Genomic DNA, 13,312 nt, shown 5'->3' with positions numbered 1-13,312 from the left:
TCTTTTTAATAGTCAACAGTGTTTATTGAATACCCGCTCTGCTAAGGCATGGTACTAGATGTCATGTCTATTGCTCTTAAGAAAGTTTTCTTTCTTTTTTGATATTTTGGATTTTTTCTTATGAGACAGGATCTTGCTCTGTTGCCTGGGCTAGAGTGTAGTGGCATCATCATAGCTCACTGCAGCCTCAAAGTCCTAGGCTTAAGTGATCCTCCTGCCTCACCATCCTGTGTAGCTGGGACTACAGGCATGCACCACCATGTCCAGCTAATTTTTTTAGTTTTTGTAGAGACAAGATTTCACTATGTTGCTCAGGCTGGTCTTGAATTCCTAGCCTCCAAGTGATCTTCCTGCCTCAGCCTCCCAAAGTAAAGAAGGTTTTCTTAATTGCTAAAAATAAATGACCCAGACAGCAAGTGAATATATGAAAATATGTATGTCTATTACAATGTATATGAAAGTATGTTTTTTCACATGATTAAGAGGTATATGGTAGTGTATGTTTTGCTAAGTGTAAGTGTCTGGAAGGTGGGGGAAAGAATGAGGACTTGGGGCAGTGAGAATACTAAATTTCAATTTCTACATATATCCCACTATCTCCTGAAGTAACTGCCTATCCTAGGTAATTTCTAAGTGTTCTTCAGTGTTTAGTTCTAGTGCTGTTACAGATCAATGTTCAGAGAAGTATATGTAGAGCATTGTTTGTATTTGTATTATTCATTTATTGTATGGTTATTTTACTCTGTCTCTTCCACTGGACTCAAAGCTTTGAGAGTAGAGACCCTGTCTATTTTTACCCATCACTGCATTTGCAAAAGTGGATAGGAAGGAGGGAGGGAGAGAGAGAGAGAAGGCCTTTTAATAACTCTTGAACTAGTCCAGGTATGTAGGATGACTACCATCTGATCTAAGACAACAATAGAGGAAACAGGAAAGAAAGTACAAAAAAGGAATATAATACTTTAAAAAAAGAAAAAAAAATGAGCTTGTGGCCGGGCGCAGTGGATCACGTCTGTAATCCTAGCACTGTGGGAGGCCGAGGCGGGTGGATCACTCAAGGTCAGGAGTTCAAGACCAGCCTGAGTAAGAGCGAGACCCCGTCTCTACTAAAAATAGAAAGAAATTATCTGGCCAACTAAAAATATATATAGAAAAAATTAGCCGGGCATGGTGGTGTATGCTTGTAGTCCCAGCTACTTGGGAGGCTGAGGTAGGAGGATCGCTTAAGCCCAGGAGTTTGAGGTTGCTGTGAGCTAGGCTGATGCCACGGCACTCACTCTAGCCTGGGCAACAAAGTGAGACTCTGTCTCAAAAAGAGAAAGAAAAAAAAAATGAGATTGTAAGAGACATAATAAGGAAAACAAAGGAATCAAAAAAGACTATCAGGTTTTGCTCCTGAGTGATTATAATTAGTTGTTAAGTGCTTTTTTACAGAAATGGGGAGGTCAGGAGAGTAAGCTGATTTTGTGAGAGAGATAATATAGTTAATTTACATGAATTCTAGTCTCCAGCACCAGGTGAATGATATTTTATGACACTGAGGAAATCTAGAATTGACTCTGGAATTCATGCTGGTAGTCATGGAGAATGAGAGCACTGTTACAAGATGGATGTCTTAGCCTATTTGGGTTGCTATAACAAAGATACCATAGACTAGGTGGCTTATAAACCACAGAAATTTGGCCGGGCGCGGTGGCTCACGCCTGTAATCCTAGCACTCTGGGAGGCCGAGGTGGGCGGATCATTTGAGCTCAGGAGTTCGAGACCAGCCTGAGCAAGAGCGAGACCCCACCTCTACTAAAAATAGAAAGAAACTATATGGACAGCTAAAAATATATATAGAAAAAATTAGCCGGGCATGGTGGCGCATGCCTGTAGTCCCAGCTACTCGGGAGGCTGAGACAGGAGGATCGCTTGAGCTCAGGAGTCTGAGGTTGCTGTGAGCTAAGCTGACGCCACGGCACTCACTCTAGCCTGGGCAACAGAGTGAGACTCTGTCTCAAAAAAAAAAAAAAAAAAAAAAAAAAAAAAAAAAAAAAAAAAATAAATAAACCACAGAAATTTATTTCTCTGAGTTCTGGAGGCAGGGAAGTCCAAGATCAAGGTGCTGGTGGATTGAGTATCTGATGAGGGACCACCAGATAGATACTCAGCCATCTTCTTGCTGTAACCTTACATGGCAGACAGGGCAAGCGAGCTCTCTGGGGTCTCTTCTAAGGGCATTCATCCCTTATAAAGGAAGCCTCATGACCTAATCACCACCCAAAGTCCCCACCTCCCAATACCATCATATTGGGGGTTAGGATTTCAATATATGACTTTTGGGAGGACACAAACATTCAGTCTATCGCAGTGGGCAGACGTGATTTTCACAAAATGAAATGGAGCTGGCCACAGACTGTTGAAATTACCAACATTCGTGAGCTCATGTCAATGCCTGGCAAAATAGGATTATTTTAAACAGATGGTTTATGAGCACTTAGATTATGAAGTAGTGATCACTAGGAGCCACCGTGAGTTCACCATAACAAATCACATCAAAATAACTTAATTTGTTTTAATAGGATTACTACTAGGTCAGGGAAGACAATAGACTGTATAAAGCATTTAACTAAGTTTTAGACAAGTTGAAGAAATGTGGTTTTAATAATAGTATGGTAAGTTTATTCATGACTATATAATCATATTCAAAATACATAAATTAGTTATTTAACAAGAAGCAATATAGGGAGATGGTTAAAGTATGGGTTCTGGAGCCAGGTTACCTGGGCTTAGAATCTTGGCTCTTATTAGTTGTATGACCTGAGATAAGTTATTTCATCCTTTTATGCTTCAATTCCTCACCTGTAAAAATAGTGGTAATAATAATTACACTTATCGGCTGGGTGTGGTGGCTCATGCTTATAATCTCAGCACTCTGGGAGGCCGATATGGGAGGATCACTTGAGGTCAGGAGTTCGAGACCAGTCCCAGCAAGAGCAAGACCCCGTTTCTACTAAAATAGAAAGAAATTAGCCAGGCAACTAAAAATAGAAAAAATTAGCTGGGCATAGTGGCCAGCTATGCCTCAGGGGGCTGAGGCAGGAGGATCTCTTGAGCCCAGGAGTTTGAAGTTGCTGTGAACTAGGCTGATGCTATGGACTCTAGCCCAGGCAACAGAGTAAGACTCTGTCTCAAAGAAAATAAATAAAAATAAATAAAAGTAAATAAGAATAAATAATAATTATACTTACCTTGTAGCATTGTTGTAAACATTAAATAAATTATCATAAATAGTAAGTACTTAATAAATAAATACCTTAATAAATGTTGGGTATTTTTTTTTTTAACCAGGAGGAAACTTTCTAATGACTTGCTTTAAGGCTCTTACCCCAGACCTGTCCCATTTGACATTTTTGTCCAAAACCTAAATGAACACACAAGAATTTGAATTTAAGGATAGCTCAAATCTGGGAAAGAGTGAACCAACACATTGACTATCAGAATCAGGCTAACAATAGACCTTCATAAAGTTAAAGATAATCTGAACCTGGCAAGGGAAAATTTAGTAGGAATAAATATGAAATCCTCTCTTTAGTTGTAGCACTCGGTTGCACCTGCTTAAAAGAACTTTGTAAGAAAAAGACTTAGGGGTTTGAATTGACTATAAGTTCCGTTTGAGCCAACATTATAAAAATGCAGAAAATAATTTAGTGAATAGAACAAAGGAAGAAACAGTCCCACCATTGGGTTTACTGTATTAGAGCATATATTGACATTATTCTATTCTGTACACTACAATTTGATAGAAACATCAGTAAACTGAGATAATAATCCAGGATAGTAAATATATTTTTAAAGTATAAGAAGAGGAACTAATAACACTTTTAACCTGGAAAAGAAAATGTATTAGACTGATCTTCAAATATCTGAAAAGATAATATATAGAATACAAATTGGATATCTGATAAGGGCTCATTTTAGAAGAACTAGCTTCAGGAAAGCAGGTTTTAGTGTGGTATAAAGAATGTTTGAGTGACTGTAGCTCCTTGAAATAGACTGATTTGTGAATTGGTAAACTCTCCAAACTTAGAAGTATTCAAGCAGAAGCAGGATATCTATTTCTCAGGGATATCGTAGCACTCTATATTGGGTGGGAAATGAGAACTTTAAGGTCACTGCCCATATAAACGTTCTATAGTGTATTAAAAATTTCAATTGTATACATATTGAATTTCATTTAGCTGCTTTATCTTCATAAATAATGATAATCTGTAGCCTATATTATGAATATATACCAAAATGACTTCAACAGCAGTTGAAGTGAATTTAGAAGAGTAGTGTCATTGCCAGTCATTTTAACAGACCTATCCCATGTACAGAAATCTTGTACTGTCAAATAAATGAATTTGCATCTGGGTCAAAAAAACATAGGGAGATTTGAGAGTTTTCAGAGTGTAGGAAAACCTGCTGAGTATTCATGGAACAGAATCTTGTAAGTTCATAAGAGATCAGGAATAAATAAAATAAATATAAAATAGTATATAAAGTATGTCAAATATACATAGACCTGAAATTTCTATTAACTCTTAACCATTAAAAATTCATTCTTGGCCAGGCGTGGTGGCTCATGCCTGAAATCCTAGCACTTCGAGAGGCCGAGGCAGGAGGATCACTTGAGTCCAGGAGTTTGAGGTTGCAGGGAGCTATGATTGCACCACTACATTCTAGCCCAGGCAACAGAGTGAGACTCTTGTCTCAAAAAAATAAATAAATAAATAAAAATAAAATAAAATTCATTGTTTCAGTTGTCTTTCAGAAATTTCTAAGATTCATAGCAATGATTAGCAATTTCTCAATTTGTGTTTAATTACTGTATAACAGGTTTTAAAGATATAAAAATGTGCCTCATCATGACAACCTAAAATAATTAGCTTTTGAATATAAATGATAAGGGATTTTAATGAAGCTTTCCCTTAAAATGTTTGAACATGTTTAGAATGACTTTGTTATATGCATGGTTCTCTGCCAAAAATCTTCATTATAACATCTTGGCAAACATGTTGTTCTTTTCCATTAAACTTCTTTAACAGACTTTTAATATCGTATGGAAGATATTTGAATACAAGCTTTGGTTGTAAGATAAAAGTATAGTTGCCCCTTTCTCTTGTTTCTTTAGATAAGTGGGCACTAGAAATTATAGATAGTTTTGGCAAGAGTTCAAGGGTTAATGTAGCAGATAAATAAAAGGAATTTTCTGTAAATTGAGACCTGCATTATTTCAGTTGTCTTGTCTTTCCTAACCTAACTCATTTAATTTTAAAAAGTAAATACTTAAATTCTTCCTGACAGTGTGCTCAGCTTTTACTATCGTTTATTACTTCAATTATACTTGATATCACTTAGAACAATCTGCCATTTGGAAATCTCAGTGTAGCCTGGAGCTTAGTATTAGATCTGGCTGCTATTGTAACATGTACAGCATATGACATTAATGTATCAAAATTAGATTGGATCATCCCTCCTGGTTAAATTTATTTCACATTTCTTTTGTATTCAGTTAACATAAACCTATTAGGGAAGCTGACACATGGGCATGGCTGTATAGGAAGGATATTTTTAAAGTATTTTGATTAAAAAATGAAATTATAGAGCCATGGCTTTTCTGAGTTGTGTAATCTTTTTTGCTTTTTAAAAATGTCACAAAGCCCAAGTCCCACATTTATATCATTCAAGGTGGGTGTGTATGTGTATATACACACAGGTAAGAGTTACTCCAGGGTTAAGAAGTGACAGAAGAGAGCCTTTTACTCACTCCTTTCTTTGTTTAAATCACACGGGAATTTTTTCCTGCCTTATGGTCTTTAAGCCAAAATAAATGACATATTTCAAAAACAGAAATTGCCAGTACATTAGTTTATAGTGTAAATGGTGATGACACTTATCCCTAGTTTTCTCTTTCAAACATTCCCAACTGCGGTGTATTTGGTTATCTAAAAGTAATGGAAAAGCCCATGTAAGATATGCACCAAAAGTGGACTCAAGTGTTTGCAGTGACAGAATCAATAAATGGACTAGGATAATGAAATGTTATAATAAAATTCATGATTCTATGCTAGTCTTTATGAAGCAAACTCAAGATTAATGGGCATTAAGTTAATTTTCCAATAACTTATTAGAAATCCAACTTTTGAATGCTTTGCTTTTTTTGCTATTTAAATTATAATGTTAACTCTGATTGCCAGAAACACCTTTGTAAGCACCACAAATGTTTAAATAACATCTTGAGGGTCTAACAGATCTCAAGACATCTATTTGGAAGAATTTTTAAGTTTCATGAGCAAAGAAAACCTAGAAATAAATTTCTTAAACCAAACATAATCAACTTTATCTTAATAGGTGATTGCCCAATGTATGAATCACTTATTTCTTTTACTTCTCTTCCTGCTGCCTTCTCAGGCAATCTCACTGCTCAGTAGCACTTCCAGAGAGTAGTCAGGATAGAAGGAGAAGAATCTCAAATCAGTCACTCTTTCAAAACACTCTTTTAAACCATCTTTTAAAGGGTTTGGTAGTGGAAAATTGGTAGAGTTGCTAGTTAAGGGGAGTATTTGAGCTGTATGTGAATCTTTTTTATCTAAGTTCTCTGTTTCCCATTGATTATGGGCAATTGAAATTATCTGGTCTTCTGCAGTCTCTCCTAATGTCTTTGAGTGTTCACTTTTCACATGTTGTGAAAATGATCAAATGAGATTTAACAATTTTTTTGCTTCTTTATCTTTTCTGTTTTTATAGCTTGTTGTCCATAGCTATATAACTATACTCACAGAGCTTTCATAAAGCACTATAAATTATTTTCTTGGTTTTCCAGTTGAGACATTTAGGAAACGATGAAGTGCACATTGTTTGGTCTGAGCATACTAGAGACTACAGGAGAGGAATTATTCCTACAGAATTTGGTGATGTCCTTATTATAATATATCCAATGAAAAATCACATGTTCAGTATCCAGATAATGAAAAAACCAGAGGTAAGGACTCCTTATCTTCCATTTTAGTAATTGATTTTGAGTTCTGGAGGGGTTTGTGAGTTTCCATCTCACAGAAGAAAAATCAGACTAGGCATTAAGTTGTGAAAATGAGGAGAAATGTAACACAGACTCTGGTAGCTATGTGGATTGTCTAAGCCTGGTTCAAAAGGAGCTAAAACAGGATAAATAGCAAGAAATTGTGTTCAAATGGGAGGTGTCTAGGTAGTGCCAGAGCAAGTACCAAGCTCACAAAAGAACTTACCTTTTATTAAGAGAGTGATTCAGTTTCCTAAAAAACACAGTGAGAAGTAATTATTCCCTTTAGAATAGTAATGTATGATTCCTATATTTTTAATTGATACATTTTACTAAGATTACATAATTATTTAGTCATGTCACTTAATAAATGAGGATTCTACAAATTTAAAAAACCGGCCTATTGCCTATATAAAACCAGCTTGTTACCTATATTCTGTAATTGAATGTCTTATAGATACCACAGAGTTCAAACACTATTGCAGATGTCTTTTCTTTCAGCATAATAAAAGCTTGATAGTATTTTGGTGTGTTCCTTTCTCTTGTTTTTTTATTTTAATTTATACAAAACCTACTTTTTGACAGTTGATCATGAATCTTCAGAATTCCTTGAATTGGGTTAAGTTTCCCATGTGTGAATTTTTCTTTTAGGCTGGTCTTTTGAGGGTTTATTTAAACCAGAGGTCAGCAAACTAATATGGCTTAGAGCCTAGTTTTATAAACCCCACAAGCTAATAATGTTTTTTTTTAATTTTTAAAGTTTTTCTTTCTTAAAAGTTGAAGAATATAGAACAGAGACAATACATCACCACAAAATTTAAAATGTTTACCATGTTATCTGCAGCTCATTTCCTTGCGTTTACCTGTCATTTGTGCTAAGCGTTTTGAAATAGAGTAACTGTTTTGAAACTTTCAGTCACCTGACAAAAATGACATTTAATTATCAAAACATACATTTTTTTCTAATAAACCATGTAATAAGTATTTTAGTTTCCATAGTAAAGCTGGTATCACAAAAAAATAATGAAAAACTAACTTTTTGCCTGTAAGAATATATATCTTTTCTGTGTTTGCTCAAAGAAGAAAAAGAAATTTACTTCTAGTGTTAGACATTTGTTTATAATTGAAACTACTAAAATTTGAAAATCAGAGTATATAAACTATTTAGTTAATTACATGAAGCACATAGTTCTTTGGAATGGACACCCTGTAGACTTGATATTTTGTGTTTATTATCTTAGTGTGAGTGACCCATCATGGAAAATAAATTGAATTTGAGTAGTATTTTTACTGAAGGAAGAACTAAAGAGAAAGCATAAACACTTTTGTATGCAAAGTGTCTTGATTTCTCTTATTTACAATCTTTCTATAATTTGATTATAACACTATGTTCTAATTTTTCAATCAGGTTCCCTTCTTTGGTCCACTTTTTGATGGTGCAATTGTGAATGGAAAGGTTCTACCCCTTATGGTTAGAGCAACAGCTATAAATGCAAGCCGTGCTCTGAAATCACTGATTCCATTGTATCAAAACTTGTATCCTTTTTTTAACAATATGGTTTCTACTCTAATGTATGTCTACTTTCCAAGGTAAGTATGTCTTATACATTGTTAAGAACTTTATTTTCTGTTTGATTATATATATAGATGGTAGAGTTCCCAGTACTGGAACAGTTATGATATTTGAATGATGTATTTTCTTTTATATACTTTTAATCAGTACTAATCTTTTGGTTAATTAGAGTCCCGTTATTTGCCAGGCACCCTGCTACTGTTGGGTGCAGAAATAACCAAATAGTCATTGCAAAGAACTCAGTCTAGTTGGGAAAACAGACTATTTTCCATATACATGCTTTAATAGGTGCATGCACGGGTATTCCAAAAGTATAATAACAAAGGACCTTTCACTGAGCTGGAAGGGGTGGTGGTATCAGGAGCCACTTCTGAGAAATGTAAGTGTTGAACCAATCTCGAGGGACAGATAAGAGTTAATCAGATGAATAAGATTAAAAAGAGCCTTCCAAGCAGAGGGAACAACACAGAGACATAGAAGTATGAGAGGACATGGAGTACTTAAGAACATAGCTTCTGGAGCCATATTGCCTATACTCAAATGCTGGTCACCACTTCTTTAGCTTTGTAGCCTTGGGAAAGTTATTTAACCCCTTGAGCTTCAATTTTCTTGTCTATAAAAGAGGAATAATAATATATAGCTTGTGGTGTTATGAGAACTAATAATGAGTCAGTATGTGTAAAGCACTTAAACAGTGCCTGGCACACAACATGCACAAAATTTTAAATTTTAAGTTGTTTTCTGATACTCCTTTCTAAAATAAATTTGTACTTTTAATACATATGTTCTACATGATTAAAAACATTATTATTTTACATAATAAACTATAAATGTTGTTAAGCTTCAAAAGGAAGGCTTTTAAAAAAATCTTAGGTTCCATTCCACAGGAAGTGGATTTATTGTCATAACTTGGTAGTCTGACATGTATACATTCTTCTTTTAATGAAAATTGACTTAAGCAATCTGATTCCTGTGTAATTTCTTATGTACTCTGACGCTGTGAAATGGACTTACAGATGGATCATGGCGTGTTCCTTTAATTAAGCTTAATAACATTTATATAGTATTTCACTTTTAGTTGTTGTTGTTGTTATTGTTGAGACAGAGTCTCACTCTGTTGCCCTGAGTAGAGTGCAGTGCGTCATTGTAGCTCACTGCAACCTCCAGCTCCTGGGCTCAAGCAATCCTCCTGCCTCAGCCTCCTGAGTAGCTGGGACCACAGGTGCACACCAGGATGCCTGGCTGGTTTTTTTCTTTTTGGTAGAGACAGGGTCTCACTCTTGCTCAGGCTGGTCTCAAACTCCTGAGCTCAAGCATTCCCCCCTCCTGAGCCTCCCAGAATGTTAGGATTACAGGCGTGAGCCACCGTACCCGGCCTATGTAGTATTTCTTATTTGTGACATTTATGTCTTCACTTTAAATTGAAAACTCAAATTTGAGGTAGTCATTTTAGTGAAATGATAAGGATTGAAACAAGCTTTGAATTGTTTGTTAACAAAAATAAAATTTGGAGAAATCCATTAAATAGAGATCTACCAATTGAAAAGAAATTTCAGTGGACAAATTCAGTGAGTAGTATAGACATGGAGAAAGTTTATTTTCTGAATCACTTATTTTTGACTATGCAGTCCATTGATTGTTTTTGAAGATAGTTTTGAAGACTAGTCTGTTATTGTTTTGAAGCATTAGGAGGAACTATTCAAGAAGACCCTTCTGAGTTTTTGTGTACCCTGCTGAACTCACACAGAAATCAGGGTCATTTTCTGGTTCACGTATTTGGGGCCTGGCATCTCAAGTCGCTTCACTCAGATGGGAATAAGGTATGAGGAAGTTCATGAATTTCATAAAACCTATGCTCACAGTTTACCATTTTTAAGGTCCATACACCACATGCCTTTGTAGGAATTCCAGCCCCACTCACTCCTCAGATACAGTATCTTTTTCATTTGTATAAAACAAGGTATTTATTGACAGATTCCCCCTTTGCTACTCTACTTTTTCTAAGTCCTAATTCCTTTGATTTCCATCTCATTATAATACAGTTTGAGTATCCCTTCTCCAAAATGTTTGGGACTAGAAGTGTTTTGGATTTCAGATTTTTTCAGGTTTTGGAATATTTGCATAGTACTTATTGGTTGAGCATCCCTAATCTGAAAATCTGAAATCCAAAATGCTCCAGTGAGTGTTTTCTTTGAATATCATGTTGGAGCTCAAAAAGTTTTGGATTTTGAAGCATTTCAGATTTTCAGATTAGGGATACTCAACCTATACTTTCATAAAAACTTTGAGGTTTTAATCTATTTCGTGGAGTATACTTTTCAGTTAATATATTGTCTCCTGAATATCTCTAGAACAGTAACCAATCTTACCTAGAATATACAGATTATTATCCATAAAATAATTTTATCCACATTGTTTAGCTTCACCAAGGATGTCTACTTTCTGACCTTTGCCTGTTTCACAGTTCACCTGATTTCTAATGTTCATCCTGAGGGTTTATGTCCTCCAGCATTTCATTTAAGACACAAATGAAAGTTGAACACAGAGGTAGATATGGAAAAGTTTATACTTTCTTGTGGTAAAAACAAAAAAAGATGCCTTAAGTCTTTTTGGAAAGTGATGAGATAGATTAGATCATATTGTAATGCAAAATTCTGTTTGCCTCATGTGTCATAAAACAGAAAGTCAAAAAAAAAAAAACCACTCAGAAACTCAGTTTATTGAACAAACACAAACTTTCTGACCCAAGGTACAGATGCATACCTTACCAAGTAGTTAAAAAGTGCAAAATCAAGAATGTTGAGAATATGGCTTAATTATTTTTTCTACATCCAAATTCATAGTCTTCTATTTCAGACTTCATGTTACACTAGAAGTATGAAAGCTGGATTTGCACTTAGAAAACATTAATTTTTAACTCAAGCCCTGCCTTAGTTAAGTCACAGAATCTCTGAACTTCACTTTCTTCATCTGTAAAAAAGACAATAATACCCGTGTCAGAATTATTGTAAAGATAAGTGAGATCATGAATTTGGGTGTGCTTAGTAAATGTAATAATGTTACATTATTTTGTGCAGTGATTAATTCTATTATGTGTGAAGATTATAGTCAGTATAAAACAACTCTACCTAACACCAAGGAATTGCCTAATTGGGTTTTTATGTTTGGTTGATTGGCAGGTTGATTGACTGGGTTGGATTTTCTGGCAGGCCTACTTCATGACATTTCTAATAGTTAATCTTACTGAGATGTTAATAAATAACCACATTAGAGAAAATTCTAGGGTAAAGAGATAACTTCAGTTGAAAATAACATGAACACTTTATTTAAACAGCAAATCTGAACAGTTTCTACCAGCAAAATTGCTTCTGGAACACAGATTAAAAACATTAAATCAGATAGACCAAACAAATTTTTCTTGACTTGGAATCTTGAATTTATAAACTATAGGAAATTGTTTTCCCATGCTGTAAATTATGGTAGAGATACCCCTACCCTTTGCTAATCTAAAGAACATATAATCATCTTTCACAAAAATGCACGAAGTTCTGTATTCTAAATGTTGGGGGAAAATTACTTCATACATGTAGGTCATTTGATTTTTAAATGAAAGTTTATATAATAAATTACAACTAGACATTTTAAGATATTGAAGTATATGTATGTCTGTTTTAATTTTAAATACTTATTTCAGAAATATGTATTAAACTTAAAAATATATGTTTTTGTCATATCCAGATTAAGTTCTCATTAAGGAAAAAAACCAAGCATTCTGAAACAGGTCAGTTATTTTATGCCCAATTAAAGTACCCACTAAGATTCCACAGCATAAATTGTGCTATTTATGATCATTAAATACTGTTTAAATTTTATTCTAGGAACATCTTCTGTAACTATGAAGCTAATGTTGTTCACTGAATGAGGACAATATTGATTGTCATATGCTACCCAAATCGATCATGCTGGCAGCCAGAATTACAGTAATCTGTCAGTATTGATGACTGTCTTTCAAGCTTTGAAACATCTCCTTCACTTCACTTGTTTCTTGCATTACTTGTACTTGAAAAGCATTTTCTTGTAACCTCTGATTTTTTTCAGCTATGTGCTTTTTTTATTTGTCTCTTGGGCTCAGTTTGTTGGTTTGATCATGCTGTTAGAATTGAAATGCAACACTGATGAGGAAGACCAGGCAGATTCTGGGTAACCGTTGGACCACAGAGATATTTCAGGTTTAATCTTAGCCATCATTATTTGTTTTGATCCTAAGCACATTTTGACCATGACTTCTGAATATATGAATGTTAAATATGACACTATCATGTATATACCATTTCTTTTTTTTTTTGGTCTTTTCTTTTTTGAGGACGGGGGGTAGGAACAGGGTCTCACTCTGCCACCCAGGCTGGAGTGCAATGGCCACCTCATAGTTCACTGCAACCCCAAACTCCTGGGCTCAAGCAATTCTTCTACCTCAGCCTCCAAAGTAACTGGGACTACAAGCACATACCACCACGCCCAGCTAATTTTTCTATTTCTTTGTAGAGATGGTGTCTCACTCTTGCTCAGGTTGGTCTTGAACTCCTGGACTCAAGCCATCGTCCTGACTCAGCCTCCCAAAATGCTAAGATTACAGGCGTGAGCTACTTGCCTGGCTTCTTTTTTCTTTTTTAATGTGAGATTTATTATACATAGAA

General features: G+C 35.0%; 1 protein-coding gene across 12 annotated transcripts in view; it reads left to right on the top strand.

Annotated features, from left to right (window-relative positions):
• The window catches only part of RALGAPA1 (Ral GTPase activating protein catalytic subunit alpha 1), a 233,165-nt gene that overhangs the window by 194,012 nt on the left and 25,841 nt on the right, over positions 1–13,312 (top strand). For all 12 annotated transcript variants that reach the window (XM_069464243.1, XM_069464240.1, XM_069464265.1 and 9 more), the window contains 2 exons: positions 6,851–7,009; positions 8,454–8,581. In XM_069464243.1, coding sequence (XP_069320344.1) covers positions 6,851–7,009; positions 8,454–8,581 — 287 coding nt within the window. The remainder of the gene's footprint in view (positions 1–6,850; positions 7,010–8,453; positions 8,582–13,312) is intronic.

Source organism: Eulemur rufifrons, chromosome 2 (assembly GCF_041146395.1).
Source record: "Eulemur rufifrons isolate Redbay chromosome 2, OSU_ERuf_1, whole genome shotgun sequence".
In the NCBI taxonomy this organism is placed as follows: Eukaryota; Metazoa; Chordata; class Mammalia; order Primates; family Lemuridae; genus Eulemur; species Eulemur rufifrons.
The sequence above is the reverse complement of the archived record's forward strand: the minus strand, read 5'-3'. Positions and strand labels throughout refer to the sequence as shown.